The sequence below is a fragment of the Platichthys flesus genome, chromosome 15, assembly GCF_949316205.1.
Source record: "Platichthys flesus chromosome 15, fPlaFle2.1, whole genome shotgun sequence".
NCBI lineage: Eukaryota > Metazoa > Chordata > Actinopteri > Pleuronectiformes > Pleuronectidae > Platichthys > Platichthys flesus.
This window is the reverse complement of record NC_084959.1, coordinates 129,054-148,235: the sequence shown is the minus strand read 5'-3', so window position 1 is coordinate 148,235 and position 19,182 is coordinate 129,054. Positions and strand designations below refer to the sequence as shown.

Here is a 19,182-nt window from a genome sequence, read left to right as displayed (position 1 = left end):
ATGGAGTTTGAGGACTAGTTGTTTGAGTTGAGGACTAGTTGTTGTAGTTTGAGGACTAGTTGATGGAGTTTGAGGACTAGTTGTTGGAGTTTGAGGACTAGTTGATGGAGTTTGAGGACTCGTTGTGGGAGTGTGAGGACTAGCTGTTGGAGTTGAGGACTTGTTGATGGAGTTTGAGGACTAGTTGTTGGAGTTTGAGGACTAGTTAATGGAGTTTGAGGACTAGTTGTTTGAGTTAAGGACTAGTTTTTGTAGTTTGAGGACCAGTTATTTGAGTTGAGGACTAGTTATTTGAGTTGAGGACTTGTTGATGGAGTTTGAGGACTAGTTATTTGAGTTGAGGAGTAGTTGGTGTGGTTGGAGGATTAGTCATTTGAGTTGAGGACTAGTTTGAGGACTAGTTAATGGATTAGTCATTTGAGTTGAGGACTAGTTAATGGAGTTGAGGACTAATTAATGGAGTTTGAGGACTAGTTATTTGAGTTGAGGACTAGTTGTTTGAATTTGAGGACTAGTTAATGGAGTTTTAGGACTAGTTGTTAGAGTTTGAGGACTTGTTGATGGAGTTTGAGGACTAGTTAATGGAGTTGAGGACTAATTAATGGAGTGTGATGACTAGTTGTTGGAGTTGAGGACTTGTTGATTAAGTTTGAGGACTAGTTGTTGTAGTTTGAGGACTAGTTAATGGAGTTTGAGGACTTGTTAATGGAGTTGAGGACTAATTACTGGAGTTTGAGGACTAGTTGTTGGAGTTGAGGACTTGTTGATTGAGTTTGAGGACTAATTAATGGAGTTTGAGGACTAGTTGTTGGAGTTGAGGACTTGTTGATTGAGTTTGAGGACTAGTTAATGGAGTTGAGGACTAATTAATGGAGTTTGAGGACCGTGTTGTTGGAGTTTGAGGATTAGTTGTTGGAGTTTGAGACTAGTTAATGGAGTTTGAGGACTAGTTGTTGGAGTTTGAGGACTTGTTGATGGAGTTTGAGTACTAGTTGTTTGAGTTTGAGGACTTGTTGATGGAGTTTGAGGACTAGTTAATGCAGTTGAGGACTAATTAATGGAGGTGGGGACTAGTTGTTAGAGTTTGAGGACTTGTTGATGGAGTTTGAGGACTAGTTAATGGAGTTGAGGACTAATTAATGGAGTTTGAGGACTAGTTGTTGGAGTTTGAGGACTTGCTGATGGAGTTTGAGGACTAGTTGTTGGATTTGAGGACTTGTTGATGGAGTTTTGAGGACTAGTTGTTTGAGTTGAGGACTAGTTATTTTAGTGTAGGAGTAGTTGTTTGAATTTGAGGACTAGTTGATGGAGTTTGAGGACTAGTTAATGGAGTTTTAGGACTAGTTGTTAGAGTTTGAGGACTTGTTGATGGAGTTTGAGGACTAGTTAATGGAGTTTGAGGACTAATTAATGGAGTGTGATGACTAGTTGTTGGAGTTGAGGACTTGTTGATTGAGTTTGAGGATTAGTTGTTGGAGTTTGAGGACTAGTTAATGGAGTTGAGGACTAATTAATGGAGTGTGATGACTAGTTGTTGGAGTTGAGGACTTGTTGATTGAGTTTGAGGACTAGTTGTTGTAGTTTGAGGACTAGTTAATGGAGTTTGAGGACTAATTAATGGAGTTTGAGGACTAGTTGTTGGAGTTTAGGACTTGTTGATTGAGTTTGAGGACCAGTTGTTGGAGTTTGAGGACTAGTTAATGGAGTTTGAGGACTAATTGTTGGAGTTGAGGACTTGTTGATGGAGTTTGAGGATTAGTTGTTGGAGTATGAGGACTAGTTAATGGAGTTTGAGGACTAGTTGTTGGAGTTTGAGGACTAGTTAATGGAGTTTGAGGACTATATGTTGCAGTTGAGGACTTGTTGATGGAGTTTGAGGACTAGTTATTTGAGTTGAGGACTAGTTAATGGAGTTTACCATCAGGAAATCTGGACGACTGCTACAAACATATTTCACATATGAAGGAGGAAAAGAATATTTCATTTGATGATTTGATTATTTTGGCTTTAAGATGTAAACGTTAAACTGTTGTTTCAGGTGCCTGGCTCAACGGCACTGTGGAAGCACTGCTCACACTAGGAATCACACAAAGCTTATTTTCATTGATTTAATATTCAAACACAATATTCCATAGATATTGTGTTTGTGTGGATTTCACCCAAAAAATAAAGTAATGAATGAATAAAACAAGTAAATGAGTGAAAAATGCAGAGATAAAATATCACTTCTAATTTGTCCTTCTTCTTCTTCATCAGAAGACTGTGATCTGTTCCTCCTCCTCTTCCTCAGGTGTCTGCACAGAAAACAGTGAATGATCGGGGTGTGTGGGTCAGATGTATGTGGTGTGTGTGTGTGTGTTGTGTGTTTACCAGGAACAGCAGTGGGTGGTGGATGATGAACTCTCTGGTGAGTGTGAGCAGATCCTGGCTCAAGGTGTGAAACAGAGACGGGACGAGAATCAGAGCGAGATTCTGAGCGGACATCTTGTTCACCTGAGAGAACACCTGGACCCTGAACAGACACACAAACAACATCTGTTTGTGCTACTTCTGTTACTTTGTGTTACTGTGTGTTATTGTGTGTGTTACTGTGTGCATGTGTATATGTGTGTGTGTCTGGTGTGTGTGTGTGTGCATTACATGTAGAAGTGTGCGAACAGTGCGCTCAGCGTAGCTCGGTTGTCGTCAGGAAGTTGGCGTAGTAACCGTTGATAAGCTTTAAACCTGGAGCGTTGATCTGAAACCACTGAGAGACAAAGTACTTTTACTACACTGAACTCTGATTACTGGAGTAGTACTACATGTACTTGTACTGCAGGCACTGTGGACTGACCTGCGGCCTGCAGCCACGGCTGTACGTTGGGGATTAAACCCTGCTGCTGGCGGACATATTGTTTGAGGGCGGAGCCAGCGTCCAACACACCTTGCTCGTCACTTTCCAGGAGGGCAGAACTTGGTGATGTCATCAGAGCCTCCACCAATTGGTTCACTTTCGCAGCAAGGCCACAGCGGCGGTACACGCCCTCCACCTTCAAACCTGAGACAGACATGTTTGTGTTCAGGCAGCTGTGAAGGACCCTGGGGGCCTCAGAGGCCCCAACAACTGGTTTACTGCACTTGTTCTGACCGTGGGCAGTGATGTGGGAGATGCAGCGTTCGATACCCTGTGGTACTGAACCTCTCAAGCCAACGTCCAGATCCGGGTACAGAGCCTGACGAGTGGAGCTGCTATTGGCTGCTGGAGGACGGTGAGCATCTAAGCTGTGATTGGCTGCTGGAGGACAGTGAGGATCCGAGCTGTGATTGGTCAGAGCTCTCTGCAGGTGGTTGAACCAGGACTGACAGCTGTGCTGCTCCTTGAAACGCAAAGACACGCCCCTGAAGAGAGAAACCAAACTTTACCTGTCATGTCAAGAGGACGATTGATTCAGCCAATCAGAAGCTTGGAAACATCGAACCCTTTAATGTCAATCACATTCTTTCTGTCTTGAGCTGTTTTTGTTGTTGTTGTTGTTTTGTGTGTGGTACACACCTGTCTCCAGTTTCCATGGTGATGACGTTTTTTGATGGGTCCAGTTCTGAAGGACGACGTAAATAAAAAATATGTTTTGTCCAAAAATTTAGTTATGACTCATTTTGAAAACATTTTCCAGTCTGACACACACACACACACACACACACGCACACACACACACACACACGCACACACACACGCACGCACACACACAGAGCCTGAACCTTATTCACTTCTTACTAAAATGTTTAATTTCTCAAAGGTTACCATGGTGACGGATCGTGCTCAGGTCCATCCTCACAGTTGGGTGTGTGTGTCTGTGTGTGTCTGTGTGTGTGTGTCTGTGGACGGGATGGACGCTGACGCCATCCTCACAGAGTAACAACCAGGCGTCAGACTGACTCGAGGCTCCGCCCACTTCAACCACACACACTTTACTGACAGCTGACGCCCCGCCCACCTCTGCATAAGACACACCCCCTGGGAGAATCACCTAGAAACAAGAAACTGTGGTTATATTATATATTATATATATTATATTATAAATTATATATTATATATATTATATTATAAATTAAATATTATATATTATATATTATTAATTATATATTATATATTATATATTATATTATACATTATATATTATAAATTATATATTATAAATTATATATTATATATTATATATTATATATTATATATTATATATTATATATTATATATTATATCATATTATATTATAAATTATAAATTATAAATGATATATTATATGACTCTATCTGAGGATGAACACACAGGGCTTACCTTCAGGATGTGCAGCAGGTGAGTCATCAGAGTGTCGTGATCGTCAGCTGCACAAATCAGCTGATCGCTCAACGTCACCATCTCAAACTCATGGGCCGCGCTGAACACACAGGAACAGGAAGTGACATCATCAGCCATAAGGGATCATCTGTACTGTAGTTCCAGTTGTTCTACTATTAGAGTAGAAGTTCTAGTAGTTGTACTAGTACTACTGGAAGTACTAGAAGTAGTAGTGTTTACCCGTATTTGATGAACACTGACAGGAGCTCTCGCAGGTCGAGGACGTCACAAGCTGCTGAATCGTTTTCTACCGAGAAAAGAAAACGATCTTCTTCCAGTTTCCCATGAAGCTCCTCCTCCTCTTCACCTGGGACACACACAGACTTGGTTAACACACACCCACACACACCCACAAGAAGGAAACATACACACACACACACAGGTAACAGACACACACACACTTAGCTAACACACAAGCAGGCAACAGACACACAAGCAGGCAACACATGCACACACAAACGCACAAGCATGAAACACACACACACACACACACACAAGCAGGCAACACATGCACACACAAACGCACAAGCATGAAACACACACACACACACACACACACACAAGCAGGCAACACATGCACACACAAACGCACAAGCAGGAAACACACACACACACACGCAGGCAACACGCGCACACACACACACACACACAAGCAGGAAACACACGCACACACACACAAAAAAACACACACATAAATGAGAAAATGTTTCAAATGAAAACATTTCAATGTTTCTACCTGAGGGGGCGGAGTCAGGTCTCCTTTTGATTGACTGGGGCTGGTGAGGCGGGACTTCTGAAGAGAGAAAAAACAACAGGGGATTGTGTGTGTGTGTGTCTGTTTGTGTGTGTGTGTCTGTTTATGTGTGTGTGTGTGAGTGTGTTACCTGTGTTCTTGTACAGCTGTCTTTGTGAGGACCATTTTGAGTCTACAGCCTCTGGAGTGGGGACCTTTTGGCCGGTTCTAACTTTGTGACCCCTCCCCCCCATTTCATGGACTGTTTTGGGGTTAAGACTTAGCTTGAATGCCAGACGAACTTAGCCCCGCCCACAACATTTGAGGTCGGGAAGTTCGGTCTGGAGTCTCTCCGTTGGGAAGAAATTATGCCCGACCGGGCCAATCAGATTGTCAGGGCGGGCTTTATACGATGATGGACAGATGATCAACGGTACGTAATAAACCACGTCATCAAAGTGCCCTTGGGTTGAATTCGTTTTCAACAAACATGTCTGCTGCTGGAGAGCTGAGATGTGTAGATGCTGCCATTGAGTCTGTTTTAGAAGACATCGACAGCGCATTCATTTTGAAAGAGGAACAGAGAACGTGGAGGCGACGCCAAAGCACCGCGCTAGTCCCTATCGCCCCGGCGCTGGGCTGTTCACACCGGACACTGAAGCGACGCTGAACCGCCGGGCAGCGCTAATAATATCACCCGTTGATCCAGTAGATTAAAAGCATAAACTTACTTGTTGCTCCAACATTAAGCAACAGCGTCCCAACATTTGTCTTTATACAACATGTTCCGAGGATCATACAACTCACTGTACTTCTCCACTTCAATTATTAATTTAATGTCATCCATGTTGAAGAACTTCGCTGTTTGCTCCGTTACATGTCGGGTGTCGAGGGTAAATTACGGATTCTCCACTCAAACCTATGTGGAGAACGTAGCCCCCCCCCCCCTCTCTTTTCATCTGTATCACTGCTTGTGTGGCTGTAGTGGATGGGCAGAGGGGGGCATTTAATAATGTCATTGGTCAAATTAAAACTCCAGGACAACAGAAGGGGACTTCAAAGTATGGGATGCATATTTGATCATTTATATCATATAAGATATGTCATCAATATAGTTTAAGATCGTTTTTCAGTGTGTTTCCTGGTGCGATACACTCGCGTCAAGTGCAAAAAATAGACTCGACGCCGAAACGATCGCTGCACGGCTTTGTGCGGGTCACACCGGAGGCTGAAGCACCGCGCTGCGCCAAGGCTGCCTCGCGGTGCTTCAGCCTCCGGTGTGACCCGCACAAAGGTTTAACATGGGAGTGGATGGGAGCCAGCTGTTGTTTAAGGCTTGGCGCTGCGCTGAAGCGTCCGGTGTGAACCCGGGTTAGTAAATAACTCACAATGCGTTGCTTAACATACGTCACATACTACGTTGCTCGGATTGGTTGTAGGTCTTTCCACTTGAGCGAAGAGGAATTTTATTTCCTGGTCAGTTGAAACACGCCCCATAATCACAGCCCAATGGAGCGTCTCAGACTCACATTCTGACTAGAATTGTGAGTCTGACAACGTCAGGCTAGTTAAGACTTGGTTTGCAGGTTAGAATCAGGTTTAGGTTAAGGGTTAGGGCAGGGGTCGGCCACCTTTACTATCAAAAGAACCATTTTGCCCCCTCTTCCCCAAAATAAAATTTGTCTGGAGCCGCAAAACATATTGATCACATAGCTTATAAAGTTTTATATAAAGTTATATTATACTAAACTATAGCTTGTGGCATTTATGAAATTATAGAACGACAATAAAGAAAACTGTTGACATTTTAAGCCTAATAGCCTAAAAATATATATATAATTTGGCGAAATGTCAAAACAAAAAGTGAGAGCAGGTCCGACTGGAGGCGGACACAGGAACTGAAGCTCGGTAGAAACCAACTGCAGCTTCTGCTCTGATCAGGAAGCTTCTGTGCTGATCTCTGATCAGCTGAGACCAGAAGAACTCTGTGTTTTCTCTGTCTCCAGTGATAAGAAGCAGCCGGTGAGTCAGTGAGCGCCTGCTCAGCATGTGTGTGTGTGTTACCTGTGTGTGTGTGTGTTACCTGTGTGTGTGTGTGTGTTACCTGTGTACTCGTTGAGTCGGAGCAGCTCACTCTGCAGAGCATGCCCCGCCCTCTCAGCCAGGAGGATGGGGGAGGGGCTCTGAGGATCTGTCTGACGCACCTGTACACAGGTCACATGACAACGATCATGTGATGTCACAGAGTTCTCTCCCTGTCTTTGACGGAGACTGATGTTTCCATGACAACTAGGTTTGATCATTGAGCTGCTGTGGCCCCCCCCATGAGAGGATGTCCCCATGTCACAGGTTGACGTGAGCACATCGTCATGTATGTTGTATGTAGTAAGAAGATGTTATGTCCGACTTAATAACAAATTAAAGATGTAAATTTCCACCTCTAATTCACTGCTGCAAATGTCTCGTTAAAGTTGATCAAAGTAATTGTCTTTACGATCAGACACGTGTGTTCTGCCACATCACGTGTCACAGTTTCCGTGTTGAACGACATGTTTCCCCTAAATGTGTCCACAAGCTTTGAGTGGGTGGGTGTGTCTGAAGTGTCAGCCAATCAGCAGCAACATGTATACAAATCCTGCCCTATTAAAACGACTGTGACAGTTGTTTCATCTGAATTGATTTCTGTTGCAGTTTGTAAACATTGTTTTCATGTTAAAAGTAAATGTTACAAACACTTTGTTACTTTAGACAATTCATTCAGGAATGAAAAACAACAACACACACACACAGGTAGCACTACATGGTGACATCACCTCTTTAGAGAGAGAGGACCAGAGAGAGGACAAGAGAGACAGGACAAGAGAGACAGAGGACAAGAGAGAGAGGACAAGAGAGACAGGCGAGAGACAGAGGACTTGAAAGAGAGGACAAGAGAGAGAGGACAAGAGAGAGAGGACAAGAGAGACAGAGGACTTGAAAGAGAGGAGAAGAGAGAGAGGACAAGAGAGACAGAGGACAAGAGAGAGAGGACAAGAAAGACAGGCGAGAGACAGAGGACTTGAAAGAGAGGACAAGAGAGAGAGGACAAGAGAGACAGGACAAGAGAGACAGAGGACAATAGAGAGAGGACAAGAGAGACAGGCGAGAGACAGAGGACTTGAAAGAGAGGACAAGAGAGAGAGGACAAGAGAGAGAGGACAAGAGAGACAGGCGAGAGACAGAGGACTTGAAAGAGAGGACAAGAGAGAGAGGACAAGAGAGACAGAGGACAAGAGAGAGAGGACAAGAAAGACAGGCGAGAGACAGAGGACTTGAAAGAGAGGACAAGAGAGAGAGGACAAGAGAGAGAGGACAAGAGAGACAGGCGAGAGACAGAGGACTTGAAAGAGAGGACAAGAGAGAGAGGACAAGAGAGAGAGGACAAGAGAGACAGGCGAGAGACAGAGGACTTGAAAGAGAAGACAAGAGAGAGAGGACAAGAGAGAGAGGACAAGAGAGACAGGCGAGAGACAGAGGACAAGAGAGACAGAGGACTCGAGAGAGAGGACAAGAGAGACAGGCGAGAGACAGAGGACTTGAAAGAGAGGACAAGAGAGAGAGGACAAGAGAGACAGGACAAGAGAGACAGAGGACAATAGAGAGAGGACAAGAGAGACAGGCGAGAGACAGAGGACTTGAAAGAGAGGACAAGAGAGAGAGGACAAGAGAGACAGGCGAGAGACAGAGGACTTGAAAGAGAGGACAAGAGAGAGAGGACAAGAGAGACAGAGGACAAGAGAGAGAGGACAAGAAAGACAGGCGAGAGACAGAGGACTTGAAAGAGAGGACAAGAGAGAGAGGACAAGAGAGAGAGGACAAGAGAGACAGGCGAGAGACAGAGGACTTGAAAGAGAGGACAAGAGAGAGAGGACAAGAGAGAGAGGACAAGAGAGACAGGCGAGAGACAGAGGACTTGAAAGAGAAGACAAGAGAGAGAGGACAAGAGAGAGAGGACAAGAGAGACAGGCGAGAGACAGAGGACAAGAGAGACAGAGGACTCGAGAGAGAGGACAAGAGAGAGAGGACAAGAGAGAGAGGCTTCGAAAGAGAGGACAAGAGAGAGAGGCGAGAGACAGAGGCTTCGAAAGAGAGGACAAGAGAGAGAGGACAAAAGAGAGTGAGGACGAGAGAGAGAGGACTCGAAAGAGAGGACAAGAGAGAGAGGACAAGAGAGAGAGAGAGGTGAAAAGAGAGAGAGGACGAGAGAGACAGGAAAAGAGGGAGATGACAAGAGAGAGGCAAAGAGAGAGAGGACAAGAGAGAGAGACAGACATTATTATTAATACTAATAGTTTCACGTCTCTCACTCATTTTCTGAACTGGGCCTTTAAACGTTACATCCAGGTCTGCGTTCAATTCCATTAAAGCATTATTTAAATGTGTGTGTGTTGAACACTGTGTGTGTGTGTGTGTTGAACACTGTGTTTGTGTGTGTGTGTGTGTGAGATCTGACCTTTGCCCCTGAGCAGATCAGAGACATGGTCTCCTCGATGTCATCAGTACACGCCACCTCTCGCAGCCTCTGAAACACACAAATTCAATATATTATTATTAACTTTCTACCTGCTACACAGTGAAATGTTTTTGACTTTAACCAATAAAAAATATATCTGTAGCTTCGGCAAAGTCTTAACTATTTAACTAGTTTTCTAGTTTTACTATATTAATAAAGGATTAAATAAATACACATATATCAATATTGTTTACTGAAATGTACGTATTCATAAAAAACCTGGTCCATTAGAGAGAGACAGGACGTCAGTGGATGGACTCGTCTGTAGCGCCCCCTGCTGTATTTATCCTGGATGAACTTTGACCTCTCCTCATCAGACGAGTCAGGAATCAGCTGCTCGGCTGCCGGCACTGAAGCCGCCCACACCTGATTGGCCAGCCGGTTCCCGTAGGCGACAAACAGCTGAAAGAGGATTTAAGGTTTACATCTTACAGACTATAGCCCCCCCCCCCCACCCACCTGTTACAGTGATTCAGCCCCCCCCCACCTGCAACAGTGATTCAGCCCCCCCCCCACCTGTAACAGTGATTCAGCCCCCCCCTCACCTGTAACAGTGGTTCAGCCCCCCCCTCACCTGTAACTGTAGTTCAGCCCCCCCTCAACTGTAACAGTGGTTCAGCCCCCCCTCACCTGTAACAGTGGTTCAGTCCCCCCCCTTACCTGTAACAGTGGTTCAGTCACCCCCCTTACCTGTAACAGTGGTTCAGTCCCCCCCTCAACTGTAACAGTGGTTCAGCCCCCCCTCACCTGTAACAGTGGTTCAGTCCAGACCTTGTTGTCCATCATCAGACTGCGTACCTTCGACAGGTTACTACCCAGAGCGCGATGCTGACCTAAGAGCAGACTCCTTTAGCATTCTCCATTCAAACCAGTAGATCAGTTAGCAATGTTAGCATTTCACACTAAGACTCAGCTCTTTACACATGAGAAAAGCTAAATAAATTTCCTTATTGAGGTGATTGAGATGAAAATTGATAATTAAAAAACAGATGTTTTTCTGAGTTCCTTCAGGATCAACTATAGGAGTGCTTCAGTTTGACTATTAATGCTGTGATACAATTTGATGTCCAACTCTTTTTACAGATGTTTTTAATAAAAACTTTATGTTTAACCTTATATGACATAATAAGGATTCACAATGGTGATCTAAGCTTAGCAGGATATAAAGGCCCAGACTGTGGCCCCGTTGATGTTGCAGATAAAAAAAGAAGAATGTTAAGGATCTCCTTCACTCCTTTACTTCTTCACTCCTTCACTCAAACACTCCTTCACTCCTTCACTCATACGCTCCTTCACACCTTCACACCTTCACTCATACACACATTCACTCCTTCACTCCTTCACTCCTTCACTCATACACACATTCACTCCTTCACTCCTTTACTTCTTCACTCCTTCACTCCTTCACTCAAACACTCCTTCACTCATACGCTCCTTCACACCTTCACTCATACACACATTCACTCCTTCACTCCTTCACTCCTTCACTCCTTCACTCATACACACATTCACTCCTTCACACCTTCACTCATACACTCCTCCACTCCTTCATTTCTTCACTTATACACTCCTTCACTCATACACTCCTTCACTCATACACTCCTTCACTCCTTCACTTATACACTCCTTCACTCATACACACATTCACTCCTTCACACCTTCACTCATACACTCCTCCGCTCCTTCATTTCTTCACTTATACACTCCTTCACTCATACACTCCTTCACTCATACACTCCTTCACTTATACACTCCTTCACTCATACACACATTCACTCCTTCACTCCTTCACTCATACACACATTCACTCCTTCCCTCCTTCACCCCTTCACTCCTTCACTCCTTCTCTCCTTCACTTATACACTCCTTCACTCTTTCACTCTGTCACTCCTTCATTCATACACACATTCACTCCCTCAATCCTTCATTCTTTCACTCTTTCATTCCTTCACTTCTTCACTCATACACACATTTACTTCTTCACTCTTTCACTCCTTCACTCATACACACTTTCACTCATACACACATTCACTCCTTCACTCTTTCACTCTTTCACTCCTTCACTCCTTCACTCATACACACATTCACTCCTTCACTCCTTCACTCTTTCACTCATCAACTCCTTCTCTCCTTCACTTATACACTCCTTCACTCTTTCACTCTTTCACTCTGTCACTCCTTCATTCATACACACATTCACTCCCTCAATCCTTCATTCGTTCACTCTTTCATTCCTTCACTTCTTCACTCATACAAACATTTACTTCTTCACTCTTTCACTCCTTCACTCATACACACTTTCACTCATACACACATTCACTCCTTCACTCTTTCACTCCTTCACTCCTTCACTCATACAGACATTCACTCCTTCACTCCTTCACACATACACACATTCACTCCTTACTCCTTCACACCTTCACTCATACACACATTCACTCCTTCACTCATACACACATTCACTCCTTCACACATACACTCCTTCATTCCCTCACTCATACACTCATACACACATTCACTCCTTCACTCCAACACACATTCACTCATACACACATTCACTCCTTCACTCCTTCACTCTTTCACTCCTTCACTCATCACTCCTTCACTCCTTCACACATTCACTCATTCACTCATTCACTCCTTCACTCCTTCACTCCTTCACTCATACACACATTCACTCCTTCACTCCTTCACTCATACACTCATACACACCTTCACTCCTTCACTCATACACACATTCACTCCTTCACTCCTTCACTCATACACACATTCACTCCTTCACTCATACACACATTCACTCCTTCACTCCTTCACTCCTTAACTCCTTCACTCTCTCAGTCCGTCACTCCTTCACATACCTGCACACGCCTCACAGACGACCAGCAACAGGTTGACCGACGCCCACTCAGGATTGGCTGAGCCACAGTCACCACACACCTTGTTGCAGGGGTTTTCCAGAAGGCGCATCGCCACCTGGCTGCAGGACAGAGCACTGCGGATAGACAAGGACAGACCGTCCAACCAGAGTGGCAGGTCCTTCGAAGAGTCGACCGACAGACTGTGTATGGGGGAGGGGGGGGGGGGGACAGGTCAACAGACAGGTAGACAGACAGGTGCACAGACAGGTAGACAGACAGGTGTTTACTTGAAGCTCTTGTATGGAGTGATGAGGGTAAACGAGTGTTTTCCTGTAGATTTCACCGCGGCCACGTTCAGGGGGACGGAGAAGGAGGCGATGCCCAGCAGGTAGCCCTCTTTGTTGGGGTAAATCCAGAGATCGTGACTCCAGACTGCCGCATAGGCGCGACTCCGGGGCTCTTTAATGGTGATTGGTCCATGCAGTTGGGCAGGGGCGGGGCTTGGCTGGCCTCGTGATGCCAGCAGCGACGCAACCCAACCATCCTGAACCTCTGAGAGGAGAAACCATGACATTTAGTTAATTTCACATGTCCATTACCTGTTACCTCTGGATTATCAAAATAAATGCTTATACACTGAGCTGCAGCAACAGACTGATCCAGATGAAGTCAAAAGCCAATCAGAGGAGGAGTTAGCTCGGACTGACATGTTGAACAAGCATTTCACCGTGCAGTGACTCTTCTTACCACAGACCATAAATAAAGACGGACGACACGTCTCCACTTCCTCCAGATATGAAACTAAAACATCACAGACACGAACGCTGCTGAGTCAGTCACAGCTGTCCATCGTGACGTCTCTGCCAGCCACCGGGGGGGCGATAGAGACGCCATGTTGATTGACAGTCTGTGATTCTTACCGTCACTATGAGCCATGAAGTCGTAATGTTTCTTCCTGAAGTAAACAGAGAATCTTCCTTTGTCCTGTGTCTTCACGTTGGTGATGCTGGACACATGAAACAACACCTCACTGAACCGGTCCTGAAAACAAACACACCCATCACTCTACAGACAGGTACAGACAGAGAGAGAGAGACAGGAACAGATACTGACACACAGGTACAGAGAGAGAGAGACAAGGACGTGGTGAGAGACAGATTCTGATACTAACAGACAGGTTCAGAGAGAGAGACTGGGACATAGACAGAGGGACACAGAGACAGACAGAGACACCGAGAGACATACAGGGACAGACAGAGACAGATGGACAGGGACACAGAGAAAGACAGGGACATAGACAGAGGGACACAGAGACATACAGAGAGAGTCAGAGACACACACAAAGACACAGACACACACACAGACAGACACACAGACAGACAGACAGGGACAGGCTCACTGTGCGTTTCTTCCACAGAGACATCTGCTGTCCGTCCAAAGTTGCCCATAGCACATTGTGTCTGTTAGAGAGAGCGGACGTTCAGATCAGTCAATACATCCTATATAAAATCAGTAGTGATATTTGTCCTTATATAAATTCATGCGTGCACATATATATATATATAAATATATATATATATATATAAACATATATAAATACAAGGCGGGGCCCTGGGGTTCCTTGGGCCCACATCTGACTGTGATGGTACCTGAAGCCCTTCCAGACGTCCAGCCAGCTGGACCGGACCACAGCGCTCTGTGGACCTGAACTTCCGTTGCTGCACTTCTTCCTGGACACTCGGATCGTTGCTGCTCTGCAGGTCAAACATGATGTTTGATTATACATCTACGTTTATTATAACATAAATAAAGTTTAAACTCTTCACTTTCATGACATCAATCAGAATCCACTTCAGACCGACCAATTCAGCTCCAAAAGCATCCTGGGTAAAACAGGAATACTCTGGGGTCTGACCTGGTCTTGATGGAACTCATGAACGGACCTTGGGATCTTCTGTTTCACTCGTTTTCCAGGTTTCTCTGATTGGCCAATAGCACGAGGAGGAGGTGGAGCTGGCCTCTTGGGGATGATACGACCTGGAGGATTGATCGGGACCCTGCGACATCACAGCACTGTCAGCAGCAGCCATGCACTTCTGGTCATAGTAGTGATCACAGTACTGTACACAGTTTACGTACTTGTGAGTATTTGTAGCTGTGTCTGAGGGGGAATCTCCTCCCATTGGTCCATTATCTGCAAAGGAGGCAGGGCTTACTCCAGTATCCTCCTCCTCATTGGATGATTCAGAGTCAGCTTCCTCACCATCCCAACAAGACAACACGGTGACATACGGGACTTCGGCTAAAGCGACGTGGGGAGACGGATTGAAAACTGGAACCAAAACCAACAGAGAGGAGTCAGACTGGGCTGGGGGCGGGAGGTGGGGGGAGTGAGTGCTGGTCTTTACCTTCGTCTGTGGGTTCAGCAGCTCCCTCTACAGGAGGTAGCATGACTCCTGCAGTCGGGTCTAAAGATGACATAACCAGATGGGACAGAGCCCCAACATCTGAACAGAGAGAACATGTGGAACAGCCAATCAGGAGGAGTGTGTTTGTTTGGACATGCAGGGGGTGCTGGTGGGACGGGGTCAGTTACTTTTATACTTGTGTGTTCAACTTGTGCGATGTTTAAAAATCTGCCTTGTGACTCAACCAATCAAATTCAATTTCTCTGAGATTTCGGAGTGTCTGGATTATAATCCAGGTTCTTGAGACTGAAACATTGAACTGTAAAGAGGTTTGAATTAACAAATGGACCCCGGCCTCCAGGGGCCCTGAGTCAGCGGTCCCAGATAAGGGGCGATTTCCCTCATTAACCTGAATTCTCTCAGTTAAGATTCTGCTCTCCCATGCTAACAGGAGGATCAGTTACCATGGTAACCAACCGACCGATTGATTGAATGATTGATTGATTGATTAATTGATTGACATACCTGTGTGATGGTCTTCAGGAAGTGCAATCCTTGGTAGTGCAGGGGGGTTGGGTTTACCATCTGAGGGGGGTGGGGCTGAAGGGACGAAGCTAATAATCCCTAATGAAGCGGCCATGTTTGCTAATGAGCTAACAATGCTAGCAGCACCTGTGTTAGCAGCAGGTACAGGTGTGGGGCAAGAGGAAGGCTTTGATGTAGCATCAGCTGGGTTAGCAAGAGCATTAGCAGTGCATGCTAAGCTCGGTATGTGAGTGGTGATGTTGTCAGCTATGCTGTCAATGGAGGGGGGGGCAGAGGGGGCAGAACAGGCTGGGGGGGCGGAGCCCCCAACAGCAGCAGCGACCCCAGCCAATGACGGAATGTTGGCCGCGATGATGTCAGTGACACTGACCAGAGTTGGGAAGATGAAGCCATTATCGGAGCCGGAGGAAGGAGGAAGACGAGTAGCCCCGTCATCTGAGGAGGAGGAAACAGTCATTATGGGACTTTCAAAGTAAGAGCCCTGAGGGTGGATTTTCAGAGTAAATTTGTCATCAACACAACGACACAATGATACAACACAGATACGACAGAGCCTTTATCGGTTCTATAATTGTAAGACATGACATCATCACTAAAACTGGTTTCACACTTAAAGCTGCAACGCAAACATGAAACCGGTTCTTCTGTCTTCACAGAGAACTCAGAGTTACCTCTGCTCCGAGGAACCGTGTTGTCATCGCTCCTGAAACACACAAACATCTTGTTTACGTTACAATTAACTGTTTGTGACATAGATTTAAATGTTTGTTGCAAAGATTTCAAAATGAACTCACCTGTCTAACGAGGAGGCGGAGCTCAAACTGGTCGTCTTGTAACGAGCTCTAGGTTTGGGGACAGGAGGTGAAGGAGGAGGAGTCATCTGGAGACAGGGTGGGAAATAAAAGGGATCAGTTTACCTGTCTTTAGTTCACCTGTCTGGGATTAACTTGTCTTTAGTTCACCTGTCTGTGATTAACCTGTCTTAAGTTCACCTGTCTGTGATTAACCTGTCTTTAATTCACCTGTCTGTTATTAACATGTCTTTAATTCACCTGTCTGTTATTAACATGTCTTTAGTTCACCTGTCTGTGATTAACCTGTCTTTAGTATAGCTGTCTGTGATTTACCTGTCTTTAATTCACCTGTCTGTGATTAACTTGTCTTTAGTTCACCTGTCTGTGATTAACCTGTCTTAAGTTCACCTGTCTGTGATTAACCTGTCTTTAATTCACCTGTCTGTTATTAACATGTCTTTAATTCACCTGTCTGTTATTAACATGTCTTTAGTTCACCTGTCTGTGATTAACCTGTCTTTAGTATAGCTGTCTGTGATTTACCTGTCTTTAATTCACCTGTCTGTGATTAACCTGTCTTAAGTTCACCTGTCTGTGATTAACCTGTCTTTAATTCACCTGTCTGTTATTAACATGTCTTTAGTTCACCTGTCTGTGATTAACCTGTCTTTAGTATAGCTGTCTGTGATTTACCTGTCTTTAATTCACCTGTCTGTGATTGACTTGTCTTTAGTTCACCTGTCTGTGATTAACCTGTCTGTTATTAACATGTCTTTAGTTCACCTGTCTGTGATTAACCTGTCTTTAGTATAGCTGTCTGTGATTTACCTGTCTTTAATTCACCTGTCTGTGATTAACTTGTCTTTAGTTCACCTGTCTGTGATTAACCTGTCTTTAATTCACCTGTCTGTTATTAACATGTCTTTAGTTCACCTGTCTGTGATTAACCTGTCTTTAGTATAGCTGTCTGTGATTGACCTATGTTTAATTCACCTGTCTGTGATTAACATGTCTTTAGTTCACCTGTCTGTGACTTACCTGTCTGTGACTTAACTGTCTTTAGTTCACCTGTCTGTGACTTAACTGTCTTTAGTTCACCTGTCTGTGATTAACCTGTCTTTAGTTCACCTGTCTGTGATTTACCTGTCTTTAGTTCACCTGTCTGTTGGTTCACCTGTCTGTTACTTACCTGTCTGTTGGTTCACCTGTCTGTGATTAACTTGTCTTTAGTTTAGCTGTCTGTGATTTACCTGTCTTTAGTTCACCTGTCTGTGATTTACCTGTCTTTAGTTCACCTGTCTGTGATTTACCTGTCTTTAGTTCACCTGTCTGTTGGTTCACCTGTCTGTTACTTACCTGTCTGTTGGTTCACCTGTCTGTGATTAACTTGTCTTAAGTTTAGCTGTCTGTGATTTACCTGTCTTTAGTTCACCTGTCTGTGACTTACCTGTCTGTTGGTTCAGCTGTCTGTGATTCCCCTGTTGTCCCTAGTCGTGTCCTTTGCTCTGATGTGTCTCTTCCTGGTTCACGTGTTGAACAAGCTGTTTCAGATTTAGCTGCACTCATAAATCTGCTGCTGTTAAACCTACTGTGTGTCAGTGTGTTTGTTTTTGTTTCTGTCTCTTTGTGGGGTCATGTGTGTCTGTCTCTTTGTTGGGACATGTGTGTCTGTCTCTTTGTGGGACATGTGTGTCTGTCTCTTTGTGGGACATGTGTGTCTGTCTCTTTGTGGGTCATGTGTGAAGATCACGTGCTTGTATTCAGCCTCAGTTCAAGCAGTAAACATGTTTGTTAGAAGCAAAGAGGTTTTCACAAAAGAACTCTCTAAAATAGTAACAGACATTTTGTGTGGTTAATGTTTCTAATGTGAAGCAGCAGCAGCAGGTCCCCCCCCCCTCCCCCTCCCCCCCCCCGAACATGTGTGATTCCGTTCATGTCAAGAGGAGCAGCTGTTTTAACCCTGAATACTTTTACAGTGAACTCAGAGAAATCTCACTGGTTCAACCTGCTGCAGGAATGTAGGCGTGTGTGTGTGTGTGTGTGTGTGTGTGTGTGTGTGTGTGTGTGTGTGTCTGTGAATGCTGGCCTGCTAAAGTCGTTAACGAGCACAGAAAGGGAAGAGCAGACTTTTCAGTTATTGTGAGGACTCAGAAGAGACAGAACATCCTGATGGAATCCTGAATGTGTGCAGATAAAACACACACACACACACACACGCACACACACACACACACACACACACACACACACACACAGAACATTTGAATCCATGATTCCTGTGATCCAGTGAAGTTTGTATGATGAATCACTGTTGAGGACAAACCAGCTGGACTTCCGTTGTCCACTAGAGGGCAGATGTTGACCTTCTCTCTCCGCTGATCAGAATCATCTAGAAACTTTGAACCTGAAGAGTTTGTCATAATGAAGCTGCAGTAACTTCGACCAACCACCAGGGGTCACTCTCTGATCATAACTCTCACATCAGCCAACGTCAGGAGGAGCACGTAGTGAAGCTCAGTTTGTCTGGCGCCCCCTGGTGTAACTGATGTAACAAAAGTAACTCATCAGCTACAGCAGCATTTAGCCAACAGGGGGCGCCACACAGACACATCTTGATAACTCATCATGAGGAGGATGATTTCAGTTTCCTGCTTCAGAAATATCAGTTACTTATCAACAACGATCAGTTACTTAACGATCAACAACTTATCAATAAGGTTTCAGTTACATTTCCTTTGATAAAAGTCTTTGTTGGAGACTGAAGCTGTTTATTGATCTTTGACGCATGTATTACTGATCAATACTAAGACTGCTGATACTGAGGTCTCTCTACCCCCCTCCCCCTCACACACACACACACACGCGACACTGAAAGGTCTTTTTGTGAGTTTTCCACTCGTTTTCACTGAGTGTGTG

At 44.8% G+C, this 19,182-nt stretch overlaps 1 protein-coding gene across 2 annotated transcripts; it reads right to left on the bottom strand.

Moving 5' to 3' along the window:
• Positions 1–2,094: 2,094 nt before the first annotated feature.
• Positions 2,095–17,846, bottom strand: LOC133969394 (arf-GAP with Rho-GAP domain, ANK repeat and PH domain-containing protein 1). 2 transcript variants are annotated; one of them, XM_062405835.1, is made up of 26 exons: positions 17,714–17,846; positions 16,267–16,352; positions 16,144–16,175; positions 15,452–15,907; positions 14,927–15,025; positions 14,658–14,850; positions 14,462–14,575; positions 14,168–14,272; positions 13,918–13,978; positions 13,439–13,559; positions 12,806–13,070; positions 12,519–12,718; positions 10,408–10,493; positions 9,880–10,062; positions 9,601–9,669; positions 7,213–7,312; positions 5,112–5,168; positions 4,556–4,682; positions 4,316–4,415; positions 3,782–4,007; positions 3,533–3,578; positions 3,128–3,378; positions 2,834–3,037; positions 2,641–2,746; positions 2,371–2,512; positions 2,095–2,294 (listed from the first exon to the last, which is right to left on the bottom strand). In XM_062405835.1, exons 2-26 carry the CDS (start codon positions 16,350–16,352, stop codon positions 2,253–2,255), a joined length of 3,471 nt encoding a protein of 1,156 aa, XP_062261819.1. In that variant the 5' UTR covers positions 17,714–17,846; the 3' UTR covers positions 2,095–2,252. The 2 variants fall into 2 exon arrangements, with proteins under 2 accessions (XP_062261819.1, XP_062261820.1); XM_062405836.1 differs by lacking the exon at positions 17,714–17,846 and having other exon boundaries at positions 16,144–16,192.
• Between the last annotated feature and the right edge of the window lie 1,336 nt (positions 17,847–19,182).